The sequence below is a fragment of the Struthio camelus genome, chromosome 24 (genome assembly GCF_040807025.1).
Source record: "Struthio camelus isolate bStrCam1 chromosome 24, bStrCam1.hap1, whole genome shotgun sequence".
NCBI classification, from domain to species: Eukaryota; Metazoa; Chordata; class Aves; order Struthioniformes; family Struthionidae; genus Struthio; species Struthio camelus.
This window is the reverse complement of record NC_090965.1, coordinates 6,493,932-6,509,422: the sequence shown is the minus strand read 5'-3', so window position 1 is coordinate 6,509,422 and position 15,491 is coordinate 6,493,932. Positions and strand designations below refer to the sequence as shown.

Here is a 15,491-nt window from a genome sequence, read left to right as displayed (position 1 = left end):
GTCCCCGGGACGCGCCGGCCCCAGGGATGGGGAACCAGGGCGGCAGCGCAGCGCGGTCGGAGTCGGGATGACAGCGAGCGAGCGAGGCCACAGCCAGGCACCAATTTCACAACACCCAGTGTCCGCAGGAGGGAGAAGAAGGCAGCAGACCGCAGGGAGGATTCCCAGCCAAGGGTCTCCCGTCACCCCATCCGCAGCCAGGAAAGGCCTGGGCTGAGACCTTTCAGCTCACTGCATGAAGGGGAAGCTTTGAAGTATCTTCCATGGAAACTGGGCATCCCCAGGAGACGGGGGAGCGTCGGACTCTTCCTGCTGACACACAGGAGCCGCTCGGAGAGCGTCGCCCGGACGGCCCGCGCTGGAGTCAGAGTTTCCAGCAGAGCTCTGGGGCTCTCTCCGCAGTCACACCGTCTCCCCGAGTGACCCACTCCCTCCAGATTGCCTCAAGTCTCGATTCAAGAATGTTGTTTGGGTTGCAGAAAGCATTGCTAAAAAAGAAAAAAAGGGAAAAGGGAGGCGGGGGGGGTGGTGGGGAGAGAAGGGAGATCGAGGGAGAGTTTGCCCTGCCCCTCTGCCCTGACCTTTGCGTTTTTTGGAGAGCAGATCACAACCGTCTGGTGCAGACGTTTGCCAGATGCTAAGTGTGTTCCTGCCGCACGGCTCAGCCAAGGCACCTCGGCGCAGCAGCACCCCAGGGACCTCCTGCTCGCTCCCCCAAGCGCGTCTCCCCACCGCCCGCCCCAGCACGCAGCCTGGCACCGCAGCCCCCGTAAGCCCCTGCGGCCTGAAAGGACACAGCTGCGAGACCCCAGAAACACGTCAGAGGTGTTTTCTTGCTAGCTCGCTCCTCTCCCCCAAGGATTTCCCTGCACTGCAGCTACTCGGTGTCTCCGTCTGCCTGCTCGGCGTTTCCACCGCGTGCTTTCGTTGCGGCCGCCCTCGGACACCGGGCGAGGAGCTTCTGGAGGGGCTGGGTTTCGGAGGAGCCCTTTGAAAAGGAGCAGCGCAGGCTCTGGGGGCCATCCGAGCCGAAAAGCCCTCTGAAAGTTAAGGGGCTGCTCCCCTGCCGCAGGAGAGCCAGACCCACCTGCAGACACAAGCGCTCCCATTCACAAGCCCACTTAAAGGAAGGAAAGAGTTCCCTGCACACAGCGCAAGCCAGTATCCTATGGGGAGAAGGAAGAGACCCATTGAGGGACATAGGAGGTCACCGCCCTCAGGTCCCGCTTCTCTTCCAGCTGGTGCCAAAGCAGGGATAACACCTTTAGGCTCACCAGCATCTCCCAGCCAAGAACAGGCTGGAATGGACCCGATTTAGCTTATGATGGGCAGCACCTTAGAGCAGGCCCCTTCGCCGTGCCCCGTTTGAATCCCCGTCGACACTCGCAGACCGGATCTAGGTGGACCCTGGCCTGCGGCTCGGCCAAGGTCCGCATGGACGCTCATGGGCCGCTGCCCCCTGCACCGTGACTCGCAGGGGGCAGCAGCGATGCAGACGTACTTGGCGCTGGCAGAGGGTGCCCTTTCCCAACACAAGAAGCCTCTCCGCATTTTAAAGAGGAAAGAGCCAAGCAAGGGAGAGGAGGTGTGGGTGCAAATATCCAGAAAGGGCAGGCACCCTGACAGCCACGAGACCTCCAGCAACCAGCTGGAGCCTGTACTACATTAAGAGCTGGTTCTTTTCCCTTCACCCCACTGTTCTGCATTTCCCTCTCGGTCAGGGCGTCAGGGCTCGTTTGCCCAGGCATTTGCAGTGTGAGCCTGGTCAGGGGCTAGATGCAAAGAAGAGGCTCCTGGCTCGCAGCTTCCTGGGTCTTCCCATCACATGGGCTTTGCAGACATTGCTCCGCTCATTTACACCCCTCCTGCCTGGTCAAGGTTGGAGGTGCCAAGGGTCAGGGTCTCCCTGGCTCCTACTTGGTCTCTTGCAACTGGAGTCCCTTAAAAGAGCAGTTGGGATCTTCACCCTTTAGGCATCTGCCTTTAAAAGCAGAGCTTAAGAGGGGAGCTGCAGATGCTCTCAGGCAGCAAGACCAGTGCACAGTGAAGTCATTAAATAAACAGCCCTGCCTTCAAGCACCCTGAGCCCAGAGGGGCTGCAAACCACCACCTGGGATGCAGGGGGCCAAGGAAATTAAAGAAAATAGTGTGAGTGGGAGGACATGGCAGCTAACGGCTCCAGCAGAGCTGAAACTTCTTGGAAATGTGGAAGAGGCAGAAATAACATTTCCATGAGTAAAAAAGGAAGCTGCTCAGAAGGAGCTGTGCTTATGACAATCGCTGTTTTTGGATGCACATGGTACATGTAATAGTTCTCTGTTCATCCAGGCAGAATGAGCTTATCCTTAGCAGGACCATCAGATAGTTTTGATTCTTTGCTATGGCCATGAAGCATTTAGTATCCTTGCCAAAAACGGCCTGACAAATCAGTGTCTGTCTGTGAAGACAACACTCGCAGCACGCGGCTCCAAACGCAGGATTCGCAAATTAAAGGCAAACCTGGGCCAGATTTGGTGGTTTCAAATACAAAACTCAAGAGCATTTGATCAAAGAAACTGGAACAAACCCAACCAAAAGAGACACTGTTCACATCAGTTTGGTTTAGAAAACCAAAACAAACCAGTACAGGCATTGGCCTGGCCCCTGATGAAGTGCAGACTGCAGAGTATCAGCTCTGGAGGAGATTACACAGTGGTAGGGGCCATTGGCATAGAGCAAGCAGGACAGCTTGTTCCCAGCTCCTGTCACCAGTTCAGGGCTTTCTTTGAGAACTCAGCAACAGTGACAGGGAGTTTACAGGAGGATAGGTTTAAAAAGTTTCACGAAAGTCACCTGGGAACAGGGGAAGAGCTCTGGAAGTTTTGTATTGGCCTGACATGAACAGTAGCCTTGAGGTCTTATCAAAGCCCACCTCACGTGCCAGGAATACAGACCAAGCCGAGCAAGAGAGCCTGCTAGCAGCGCAGGAGATACTGGCTGCCTGGAGCATGAGATTGCAGGGCTGACAGGAGAAAAAAAAAATCTGAACTTCTTTAGATGGTAAAATTTCACTTCCCTGGGATAGCCTTGCCTTCCTAGAAGACAGCAAAGCCAGACAGATGATGCCTCAAGAGTGCAGCAGACCTCAGAGCAAGAAGGGGCTACACACTCAAGCATGTCCTTATTTTCTGTTTTAAGCTGGGAAAGGGGAATGTAGCTATGGGGAACTATCCCCTTTGGGCACAGCTCATGGGGACAGCTATGCAGCAGCACTGGGCCAGCCTCCCCAGGGGACCGGTGAGCCCCAGCGAGCGCAAGAGCCCTGCAGCACTGCAGGGCAGCCTCCCCCAGAGGGTGCCTCCATGCACCCAGCCTCCTGGCCTGGGTGCCTGTCCCGAGTCGTGAATATTTTTAACCTCTAGGAGATGGAGAGGCCGCATTCCTTATCTAGCCTAGCTGTCAAGATTTCACTTTTCCAGAAAAACATCCAAGCCCTCTGAAAGCCTCTGAGCTGCTGGCCACCAGGACCTTTCGAGCTGCCAGAGGTGTGATGCTGGTTGACACTGTCCAAGCACCGTGCAGCAGATGTTACTGGCTGCCACTACCCGCTGCACCATTTTCCCTGGAACGGTGCTCTCTGGCAGCGGGAACAAGTGTCTCCAAGTTGGGTTGTTCTTCACGTTAACCCAGAGACGCAAATCGCCTCCTGCACCCGCGCCGGCCAGGGCGGCTCGTGGCGGAGCCCCGCTGCAGGACCGCTGCAAGCGCTGCGGCTGTGCTTTGGCTAGGAAGCAGAGGTGTTACCTGCTGAATTAAAGGCCACAGGGCCTCGGGGTTTCTTGCAGACTGTGAAACCATACACAGCTTTACTGGGGTTTTATCTCCTTTTAGGTAGTGCAACACCCTGTCCCTTCTTTTCTCGCTTTAAGGGAAGAGTTTCTCTGAATCATCTGCAGCAGGCAGCTCCCTCCTCGCGAATGCCGGCCCGGCACAGTGAGCTGTGCTTTCCAGGCACACTCTTCCTTCCCAAAAAGACTTGCTTCCTGGCAAAGTCCCCACTGTACAGCTTGTCCTTCGCAACCCCGTCCACGAACCACCCGCACATTCCTTCTCCTCGCAACAAGGACCTCGGAGCGATAAGGATCTTTGCAAGGCTCCCCAGGGGAGGATGTTTCGGCTGGGAAATTTCTCTGGAAAACGAATGTTAAAAAAAGCCCTGAGGGAGTCTGGCACCTGCCGAGCTCCCCAAGCAACTCCAGGCTCCTCGGAGAACCTGAGCCGGAGCCGGGGCACTGGCAGCAGCAGGACGATGTGCGGTCGGGCTCCTCCTTTCCTTTCCTCACGGGAGGAAACGCTTCAACCGCTGCGCTGGAGGCATCTCCGCAGCCGAAACGCAGGGAGGGCTGGGCTGGCGAGCGGGGAGCTCAGCCGGCCGGCTCAGAGGCACTCGCTCCCCGGCTCGGCAGGGCCGGTACCCCCAGGACAAGGCGGCACTGGGAGGAGATGAGTCTCCGTCTTTCTCAGCCCAGCTGCAGGTCGGCCTGGTGCACGCTCCGTGGCCCCGGTTCCCCCGACACGTTCCCCCAGGTGAGCCTCGGCGGGGTCCCCCATCCCAGGCAGATGGGCACAGCATCCCAGCCTGCACAAATGCCAACTTGGCATCTTCCTCCTGCCAAACTCAAGACAAATTCCCACTGTCACAGTGGCCCTTTGGTAGGCAATTTATTTACTTTGGATGCTGCAGCCTTATCGTTCACGGAAATGTTTATCCTAAATATTTAATAGCAGAACTGCGTAAACTGAGGCTGCCTGGGGAAGAAGCCCAGGCTGCAGTCAGGGAGCAGTCACTAACATCTCTTTCCCTGGTACTGCAAAAGTTAAAGAGACTTTCTTGCTTTTCCTCAAGAATCACATCCTCATCTCCTCAAAGTCGGATCTTTTTTAATCTGGCCAGAGGCCTCCTCATCACTTCCTGATGAGAAACACAGGAGACCTAACAACAGCCCTTTTAAAAACAACATCCTCGATTCCACTAACTCATTAAACAGAGAGAGCCTGAAAAGTGCCAACACTCCTATGAGAAAAGACGAGAGAGAGAGAGAGAGAGAGAGAGAGGAAAGAAAAAGCAGGTTATTTATAACGCCAGGCAGCATTAGGGTCTATTCAGTCTCTCCTGCAAACTGCCTGCTGCTAGGAGGTCACTCCCCAAAAAACCTGCCGAGCCCGTGACCTGCAAGCACAATATTTGATCTGGGATCTAGGGCGGGCACCAGCCTTTGCAAATTGGGAGACTCACTCACATGCTCCTTAACACCCGGGCGATCCGGGAGAAGAACAGCCAGGCTTTGGGAAGGAGGCTCTTAGCTTGGTAAGTCAAACTCTATATTTATTTATTGTTTTTTTTTCTTTTTTTGAGTTTGATTTCCATACCCTTGCTGGGCAGGTGGTATGACGCTGAGCGAGGGTGCCCCGTGCAGCGCATGCCCGCGGCATGGGTGGCACAGCGCTGCTCAAACTAATGCCGCGTCCACGTTGCGGGGACCCCTCTCCACTTTGGCAACTCATTACATACTTGTCACAGGAGGACGAGTTGGGGGATGCACATATATTTTTTGATAGATACCTGGGCTTGCACAGGTGCCTGCTCGCAGCCCCCCTGGCTGGTGCCACCCTCCCAGCAAAGCGCAGCTCTGCCCAGGTGGGCTGGGCAAGGGGAGAGCTTGTTTTATGCCTGGTAGAAGACAGCGGTGATGGGGGGAAAATGCAGAGACCACAGCTGTCCGAAGGCTGCGATGCCCTTGCTCCAAAGACTGCTCCATATCTCGGCAAGAAGCTGACCCAGTTAGACCAGCAGCCTTTGGGAAGCGAGTGAGGGGATTCAGAGATGAAATACTATCATAGCTGGCATGCTCAGCTCAGATGCCACCCCAGAAATGGGGCTGAAACTGGCTGGGGATGGGAGAAGCAACATTTAAAAAAGGCAGGGGAGAAACGGTGTCTGCTGAGGACAGGCTCTAGGTTTAGCCATTCATTGAAGGGGGCTCACTGAGAAAGGTGAGGGACCCCTTGGGTCAGCCCTTCCCCAGCACAAAGAGACCCCAGGGATCGGGCAGCCAGGCAGCTTAGCCACCCGTCAGCGTGGCTGGAAGGAGCCCCCGTACAGAGCGGCTCTGGTATTTTACCAGGCAAAGTGCCCTGGAATGGGAGGAGGAGAAAAAACTAGTCTGCAACTGCCTCAGTGCCAAGCTCTCGGCATGCACGGAGCATCCCTGAGCACCACGCCTCATCTGCCCTCAGCTGCAAGAGTGTGCGGAAAGTACAGAAGGAGGGAGAAAAAGAGAAGGAGAGGGAAAGGGAGCCCTGCCTGTCCACCGAGGTCTCAATCCCCCTTTTCTTCCAGTGAGCGGCCTGCCAGGGTGCCTCGGTGGCAGCAGGCTCTCCAGCTCGGAGCAGAACTGTGCCCTCTTTGTGTGCTGGGCTCAAAAATAGCACCGGGGCTAGAAATACCCTCTCACCGCTGCTGCCCTGGGGCTAGGGTGCATCAGGCCAGGCACAAGCAATCCATGCAGCTCCCTGGGAGAAGGAATTAGGTGAGGGAGGAAGGAACGCACCCCCAAGGATGAATTTTGGGCAGGCCAAGGGTACAGCATGGGAATGCCCCGCGGGTGCAGCAGGCACCAGTGATGCATCTCCACAGGGGCACTGGTGACCTAGCTGCAGGGTGCTGACAGCCAGCCAGCCAAAGGGAGGAAGATGAGCAAAACAGCAATTTTGCCATTTGCACAGCCGGTTGAGGGATGGGGATGCAGTGAGGTTTCATCATGCAACCTTGCAGCCAATGCTGGCATCCGATCCTGGATTTCCCCAGCACCAAGGGAGAGTTTTGGGTAGGTGCTGGAGTGAGGAACCCTCTGCCCATGTCACATAACACAGGTCCCAAAGTGCCAGACAGCCAGCTGTGGATGAGAAGCACCCACTGGCACCATGGTCCTACAGCATGGCAGACCTTCCTCCAAGAGCCCGGAGGAGGGACGCGGCCTCCTACGTTGGCTGTGCTCCTGCTGTAGGAGCAGAGCTGGCAGAAGGCACGCCAGCAGCCCCGCGCTCCCAGCCACGTATATAGGAGCCAGCAGGCAGGAGAGACTCCGCTCCCCCTCTGAACAGCACAGCCCAGAGCGTTTCCTGGAGGCATTTCAAGCCGTCTCACTCGCATGCTATCCCGTGTGCTAGGTTAGTCACCAAGGGAAGGATGCAGGGCCGTAGCTAGAGTCCTCTCCAGCCTCCAGTGCACCACGCCGGGCACGGACGGTGGCCCTTCCGGGTGAGCGGGTGTCAGTTCTGCTCCGCAGAGGCCGAAGGGGCTCTGCAGTGGGTTACCTGGTGTGTCTCTGACTGGCCAAGGGGTACAAGGCACAGACCAGAAGAGAAGTAAGATTTTTCTGCTTCATGAACTAAATCCCCATGCACTAACCCCTGTCTCCCTTACCCAGACCTCTCCTTGTCTCACAGCAGCTAGATGTATGAGCTTGCAACCATAGTCAGGGAAAGCCTGGGGGAAACCCTTCTGCCCTGGAGCAGAACAGTTTTGGATCCAATTTTGGATTTAGCCCTAGAGAGACCGGTTTTGATAAACATGATTAGAACTCAAGGTTTCGTGTTGGCTCCCTTTCCCATTTGTCATGCTGGCCTCAAAGGGCAGGGGGATGATACCGCTTTGATGTCGGGTCAGGAGAATTAGCTGAACTCGGAAAATCTAGGCTTAAAAGTCTTTTAATTTCAAAATAAGCCGGAACTTGTTTACTGGGATTTACAGCAGTCCCTAGCAGTATGAACATCCTGCATTTTTGTGGGGGAAGGGAGAGCTGGCTGAAACCCATGGCAAATCACGTTGCAAGCAAGCATAGTATAAATATAGCTGCATAGAAACATGCCACGATCTTCATCAACCTGTTCTTGCAACTCCTGCTTTTTTTCCTATTTGGAGCAGGAGTAGAGCCTGGTCGGATGATGCCCATCTTAATCAATGAACTCACTGAGCCAGCCACCACGGCCTCTCATGCTCTTTCTTGGCAATAAGAAACACTTCAAATATTGGTTCCTCTGGGGATGCTGCCTGTGGCGTCCAGCAGGACACTGCATTGAGGGCCATACCTTGGGCCGTGGCTGCGAGCACCCCCCGAGCTGCAGACCACCCGTGTTAAATATCCACGCAACAAGTAGGCACCGAGCCTGGGTTTTAGTGCCAACCCTGCCCTCACCTGCTTGGTGGTCGAGTCCTTTCTCCTCCCTCCTGTGTACAGCCAATATAGGCATATTGCAAACGTTTTGGGGCAGAGTTGTGTTTCCTTACACATACTTTGTCCTGAGACTATGGGCTCTCAATCTCACTTCTCTACCCAGCCATGACAGAAATGCTAGTAGTAAATTTTTGCAAGCAAACATCCACTGAAATAGAGGTTTCCAGAAAGCATGAGGTGAAAGGGTGGAGGTATGGTAACTTCAAACAGAGGAAGTGTTTGCAGGCACTCTTTTTTTTACTAGGGTTCACACAGGACCCCTGTTACTCCAACTCTGCTGCTGATTACCACCAGTCTAGCACCAGAGCTGAGGTAAGACCCAAAAATCTCTGAATTCCCAGGCTACGGGGTGCAGCTCGCCTGCTTCTACCATGTATGTCAGACCTGCAGTTGCTGATGTTCTCCTCCCACCCACCCCATGTTTCTCCTCCTCCCTACAGGTTCCTCCAGGGTCAGCATCATGCATTGGGCTACAGTCCTGATAGTTGCTGGGCTCTGCGGAGTCTCCCTGGGCCAGTACGACGAAGAAGAAGATTTGGCTTGGTTACAGTACTATATGCGACAATCCCGGATGTCGTCCTATAACTACGTGCCATACTATGAGGATGAAAACACGCCTTATGTTTACTCTTACCTTCCGGCTCCAGATACGGAGGCAGAGCCTGGCCCTGAACCTCAACAGGCCCCTACCCGAGAATGTCCCCAAGAGTGCGACTGTCCCCCTAACTTCTCTTCAGCCATGTACTGTGACACTCGCAATCTGAGGTATCTGCCCTTCGTGCCTTCCAGGATGAAATACGTCTACTTCCAGAACAACCAGATCACCTCCATCCAGGAGGGGGCTTTCGACAATGCCACAGAGCTGGAATGGCTTGCACTGCACAACAACCAGATTACCAGTGAGAAGATGGGCAAGAGGGTCTTTGCCAAGCTCAAAAATCTGGAGAGGTTATACATGAACAACAACAACCTAACCAAGATGCCCAGCCCCTTGCCCCGGTCCCTGAGAGAGCTTCACTTGTCTTACAATCAGATCTCCAAGGTGCCAGCCAATGCTTTGGAGGGCCTGGAGAACCTCACAGCCCTGTACCTCAGCCACAACCAGATTTTTGAAATGGGAGCATCCCTCAAAGGGCTCAAGTCCTTGATCCTTGCTGATCTGAGCTACAACCACCTCAGAAAAGTCCCTGATGGCCTCCCAATAGCCCTAGAACAGCTCTACCTAGAGTACAACTACATCAACTCCATCCCTGATGACTATTTCAGGGTCTCTCCCAAGCTGCTCTATGTGAGGATGTCCCACAACAGCCTGACAAATCAAGGTCTCTCTACCAACACTTTCAACAGCAGCAGCATCCTTGAGCTGGACCTCTCTTACAACAGGCTTCAGAAGATCCCGCGAGTCAGCACCAACCTGGAGAACCTCTACCTTCAAGGGAACCAAATCAATGGTGAGCAGATCGCTGTCAATCAAAGTACGCTGGTGCAGGGGTGGCAACATTGCATGGTGGTCAGTGCAGCAACGAGGACACAGTCTTTTCATCCCTGCTGGAGTCTGCCCAGAGTATTGGTCTAGGCAGGAAACTGCATTCTGGGAGACTTCTGCCCCACAGGTGGCCCTTATCAAGATAGGAACAGGGCCTGTTGTGTCCCAGCACACACCTGGAGCCGAGACTCCCAGCTCTGAACACTCCCCTGCAGGCACTTGCAGTGATCAATTAAGCTGTTAAACTAATTTTCTCTAGCAGTTAGCAGACATCTCAGCATCTCCTGGTGAGGGACACCAGGGACCACACCCCAAGAAACCAGCTGTGGGCAGAAGCTGCATGCACAACCTGGGGAGGGGAGTACAGCTTTGCCTTGGCATAACACATGGGCTGAGGGGTTATTGACAGAGGGGACAGAGATCGGAGGGTACCCACAGCCACAATCACTTAACGTGGGAACGCGCATCGCCCTGACCAGCACTAATGCAGTGGGAAAGGGGCCAAAGGGTGTGCCACAAGGTACCTCGAGATCTGCAGCACTTGGAGCCAGCAGGACACAAAGCAACCCCACAGCAGAGGTTGTCCAAGCATGTTAGCCTCTGTGGGCTTTGACAGAGGGCACAGCATGCCTGCCTTGGCCCAGAGGCTGGCTGACGATGGGGGTCCAGAACCCACCCCGAGAACGGCTGGGGTTGCTCTTTCTGTAGAGGGATCCCATGAGACATCAGGGAGGGAGGAAAAGGCTCAGCTTTTTCCAGCCCCTTTGCCTGTCTCCCTCTCTGTTGGGATCCAGCCACCTCTCTTCACCAGCAGTGCTTCCAGTGCTTATTCTCAAACCTTCAATAATCTGCCGGGTGATGTGGCCTCAGGCTTTCCTCACGCAGGGCTCTGACAAGTCCTGTCACCAGGCTCCCGGCACAGCCCAGCATGCAGCCCGCAGCCCTGGTGGGAACCAAGCCTGAGCAAGCCAGTCCAGTGCCTAAGGGGTGTCTGATACCCCCGAGGGGCCTTTCTCCTTCTCTCATCCAAAGAGCCCCCCAGGGTGCATCTCAGAGGTGCAGCTTTCTCAGGTGGCTCTGCTGGAGCTGGTGCTTGGGGAACCGCATGTCCCTGCGGTCGTCACAGTCTGAAAGCTGAACCGTTCATCCCTTCTGCCGCAGGCCAGGGCCCGCAGCAGACAGGAGCTCGTCTTTATTAGAACCATCAACACAGTGTCTTTTGCCAGGACTAAAATTCACTCTGTTTAATACACAAATAAATAAAAAGAACAGATTGTTCTGGAGTTGCTGTTTTTATAAACAGCTACAAAAAACAGACTGGAACTCCTGGAAAAATCCACTCTTGCTTCTTTCACCTGCTGGACCCTGAGGTCAGGGCTAGGAGAGGTGAGAAAGCCCCTGAGCAAGCCATGCAGCACAGCTCAGGATAAGGAAGCATTAATGAAGCCATCAGCTGTTGCAGGAGAAACACACAACCCCGCACTGGGGAACCGACAGAAATACAAAAACAAGAACAGATTCCCAAATGCTTGCTTTCAAAATTTGTAGCTGTTAAAGTCTGCCCACAAATGCCGTGAAACCACCGCGGATCCATTGGCAGTCTTTTTCCAGCTGCAGGCTTTGCAGCCAACCTTTAACACTTACCAAGCTCCTGGGGAGCCCTGTGCCCCACAGTGGGGAGCACCGCAGCGGCAGCACAGCGGCCCCGCTACCTCCTTGCACCCGGGAGCTGCTCAGGGAACTGCTGTTGCCCTCTCCTGGGCTGACAGCGATCTCCTGCAGCATCTCTCTGGCGGAGAAAAACTCCTGGCCTCTCCTCGGAGGCCCTTCCAGAGAGACCGTGCGAAGTTTCATAGCCCTTGTGAGATAGGCACGTTCAGCCCCGATAGGGAGTTTAAGGGTTGAACTCTAGACTTGTCACTAATGTGCTTTAGTCTTGCTCTGCGTGGTCCTTTCTGACTCCCTGGGCAGGCTGGTCCCCGCGGTGGACGCGCAGCACCAGGCGCCAGGGAAGCTGCTCCTTTCCCCAAGCAGCGCCGAGGCCTGGAGCTTTGCTGCCCTCTAGTCCGTCGCTTCTCTCCCAAAACCTGCACGAAATCTGGAGTCTGCTCCATGTCCTCCCTCTGAACCCAGACCCAGCAGGGACAGTCTGACAAGGAGCAGCCCCAAACTGCTCTGCGCGGCAGCCCCGCTGTCCCGCACTCACCCTGCGGCCGGGAGACACAAGCCACATGGTTATCCTAAAGCTCAGTGAGGCTCCCAAGTCTTTCCAACACGTGCCTGAGTTTTCCTGCCTCGGGTAGGAGAGGTGCTCACAGAAATGTGTCCCAGCTGAAATGAGAGGGGATGTTTGCTGGCAGGAGGTTGCCCCTGCAGGGCCCAAGCCCCACGTCCTGCAGGGACCGGGAGGTCCTTCCTTCCAGACACGCTGCCTGTGCGGTCCCGCTTCTGTCTTGGTGGCTCGGGGAATTTGGGACGGGAGGGTATAGTGTGTGAAGACTCATCAGAAAGGCTGCAGACGCAGTTCCCAGTCAAAAGCAATGTTTTCATCCAACTCCACCCATGCTGCTCTTCTTTTTTCTACCAGCACTCAGAGCAGCGGAAGGGAGACAGAAAGGACGGCCAAGTGCCCGGGCCATGGGAGCAGGACCAGTGCCCTGTTATGTGGCTTTTAAACACTTGAATATGCACAAAGTGTTATTGGCTGCTTCTGACTCCAGCTAGAAGAATTAGTTACTCTTTTAGCTAAAGAGGGAAGGGTATTCAGTCAAAATTTTCAGGAATAATCGGTGATCCGGGGGTGCTTTCAGTTTTTTCCTACCCATCTTAACAGAGGCTGACTGTCAGAGGTTGGTACCTCCAGACCAGGCTCACAGTGTTCCCCCAAGGTCAGTCGCCTCCCACAGTGCTGACCCACCTCCATGCACCTGGATCTCCAGAGAGCTCTTAGGAAGGCTGCTAGGTCCACATGCCTCTAGGTCCAGCTTTACCCTCTGGAGCCAGGCAGGGAAATGCAGGGGCCTGGCTGCTATCCGAGGTTTTGTGGATCTGATCTGTCCAGACATTGCTGATCTCCAGCGGGGCATCACGCAGGTTAGTTAAGGAGGCTGTGGCCGAAGCCAGCTCTCAGCTCTCGGTCTCCTTTTCCTGCAGAGTTCTCCATCAGCAGCTTCTGCACCGTCGTGGATGTCATGAACTACTCCAGGCTCCAGGTGTTGCGGCTTGACGGGAATGAGATCAAGCGGAACGCCGTGCCCCCAGACGCCCCGCTGTGCCTTCGACGTGCCACCATCATCGAGATCTAGCCCGACCCCCGGCTCCCTCCCCGTCCTCAGGACAGTGCTCCCCCGCTCCTGGGGAGACTCTCACTCCCATTTCAATGCAGCTTGACAGTTCGACTTGGCTTCTGCAACAGAGCAATAAGGGTACGCCAACAACAGCCCACGCAGGTGCCCGGCCGGGTGGGCAGGATCCGTTCATCCCCAAACGCTCCCCCTTCCTGGCTCTCTGCAGGGAGGGGATGGTCTCGGCACCGTTCCCCCCGGCTGCCGTCCTCCAGAGCGCTGCTGCACTGCACGCGTTTGCCACCCGCCGCTTCCACCGCTTTGGGTGGGACACAGCCCATCTCCAAAACGTGGCATCGAGCAAGCAGCTCTGGCTGGGAGGGTTTCAGGTGTGCATCCTCCAGAATGAGCAAATTTAAAATGATTCATCCCAGGCCAGGTTTTTGGCCTCAGCGGTCCCTGGGAGGTGCCAAGCTGCACAGGTAAAAGGTTAAAGACCTCCCAGCTGCCAACAGCCCTCACGCTAGGATGGGGGAGAGCAAGTCCACGCTTTCCTCTGTCTGTCCCCCCGCCCCCCTCCAACAGCCTCCTGCTCCAAACAGCTCCAGCGATAAAGCTAATGAATGCGATGAAGACGTCGCTCACATCCTCCTCCGAGGCTGCTGGCGCAGGCCGGCGAGGTGAGGGATGGGGCAGTGTTTCTGCAGTGGGAACGTCTCCCATCGCCGCAGCATGCCGGGGGGGCTCAAAGCAGCGGTCTGGGTCTGCATCACCCCCTTGGCCCCGTGCTCCCCCGCCACTCATGGGCACTAGGCGTTGCAGCAAGGAAAGCCCAAGGAGCGCAGGCAGCTAGCGCCGTTTTGCCCGAGCGCGCTGGGTTCGCCTGGGTTTAACAAGGGAAGGAGTTTACCACTCCTTACCTAGCCCTGGGACCTAATGCCCAGCTGGCTGTGACCACCTCGTGCTCATCCTTGCTGCACCTCTTGGCTCCCCATCGCAATTTCCAGCACAGGGCACGCGTGGACATGGCATGTTTGGCTCCATTCTTCCCACCAGCTTGGTTGGGAGCTCTTCCCCCACCCAGGCACCTGGGGTCTCCCATTTAAACAAACAGCAGCACCATGTGCATCAGCAGCACATTTACGTTACACAGAAATCAAAACACTTGCTTGGTTCCTTGGACGAGCTAGTTTGGGGACCAAAGGGGCATCTGAGCTCTGGAGATGACTCGCAAAGCTGAAGAGGTCTCGTAGACCCTCTGCATTTAAACTGCATGCTAACACTATAGAAACAAAAATCCAAAAAAACCTGTACTATCACCAACGCATGAACTGTAGATATCATACTGACAAATAAAGCCCTTTCTGTAACTGCATGAAACGTGTCCGAGGAATCCCAAACACAGAGGCCAAGTTCTGAACATCTTGGTGGTGATCAGAGGTGAGCTGGAAAAACGGTCCTGGACTTTCAGGGTTTCAAGTGCAATTTATCAGAAGAGATTAGTAAATTTGGGTGCCTAGCAGGAGAGGCGTAGTATTTTCCCTGGAGAAAAAGCCAGCTGTTTTCCAGTCTTGAGTTGAATGTCTGTAAGTGCAGCTACCCAAAAACCAGCTATTTAAAGAAAAGAGAGGCCATACAACTCGGACGCTAATTTTGCCATCAGACCCTCACCCCAACACTCCCAAGCGCCAAGGACAGGTTTGCACACCCAGGTCGTGCCCTCCGAGGTTGAACTGTATCTGCTCACGTCCCATATGATCCCCCCCCAGAGCTGCCTGTCCTGCAAGGAATGAGCAAATTCCCTTGAAAAAAAGCTCTCTAAACGCCCTCCTCCAGCACCGGCGGGGAGAAACGCACGGCAGCCCTTGCCGGCAAGCCCCCAGCGCTGCAACACCCGCTTTTGCTTCTGGGCCCCAGTTTCCCATCCCTCTCGCAGACCAGATTTTTCTGCAAACATAAACCGGGCTGGATTTGCCGTCTAGTGGTTGTAGCAGACACTGCATGCTCGTCTGCTGCCTTCCGCACGCTGGGAGCTGCCGCTCGCAAGCGCATCCCATCTGGGGTCCGTGCAAGAACAGTTAGAGAAAAGAAAAAACACACAGTGAAAACTGTCAGTTAAGAGCAAGGGAAGAGAAAGGATGGCAGTGCAACAGGCAAAGCACTTTTGGCCTGTATTTTCTGGCTGCTTTCATGTTCTCCAGTGTTTGGCCCCGCTTATTTTTAAGAGTTAAGCTGGAGGATGCTTAAAAAAATCCACATGGGCAGGATTTTTATAGCTCTGGAATTGCACAGAAAAATGCCGTTTTCCAGACTGCGCCCCTCTCCTCTGCGCACCGGGGGGCTGTTTCACCCAGGGTTTCTCAGAGCCGCTCTCCCATACACACAAGGTCACGTTCCTGGTGGGTTGGAGGGGATCACGGCGTAAGGAGACAAGTCGTTTCCTCC

General features: G+C 55.1%; 1 protein-coding gene across 2 annotated transcripts; it reads left to right on the top strand.

Annotated features, from left to right (window-relative positions):
* Positions 1 to 4,968: 4,968 nt before the first annotated feature.
* FMOD (fibromodulin) lies at positions 4,969 to 14,426 on the top strand. 2 transcript variants are annotated; one of them, XM_009678473.2, is made up of 4 exons: positions 4,969 to 5,347; positions 8,521 to 8,588; positions 8,717 to 9,727; positions 12,916 to 14,426. In XM_009678473.2, exons 3-4 carry the CDS (start codon positions 8,737 to 8,739, stop codon positions 13,065 to 13,067), a joined length of 1,143 nt encoding a protein of 380 aa, XP_009676768.1. In that variant the 5' UTR covers positions 4,969 to 5,347; positions 8,521 to 8,588; positions 8,717 to 8,736; the 3' UTR covers positions 13,068 to 14,426. The 2 variants fall into 2 exon arrangements, with proteins under 2 accessions (XP_009676768.1, XP_009676767.1); XM_009678472.2 differs by lacking the exon at positions 8,521 to 8,588.
* Positions 14,427 to 15,491: the final 1,065 nt, after the last annotated feature.

What these genes read in the sequence shown, in the direction of transcription:
- FMOD (XM_009678472.2), top strand. Translation starts at nt 8,737, where the DNA reads ATGCATTGGGCTACAGTCCTGATAGTTGCTGGGCTCTGCGGAGTCTCC. An exon ending in TCAAGGGAACCAAATCAATG is followed by an intron (nt 9,728 to 12,915) that starts GTGAGCAGATCG and finishes CTTTTCCTGCAG; the next exon opens with AGTTCTCCATCAGCAGCTTC.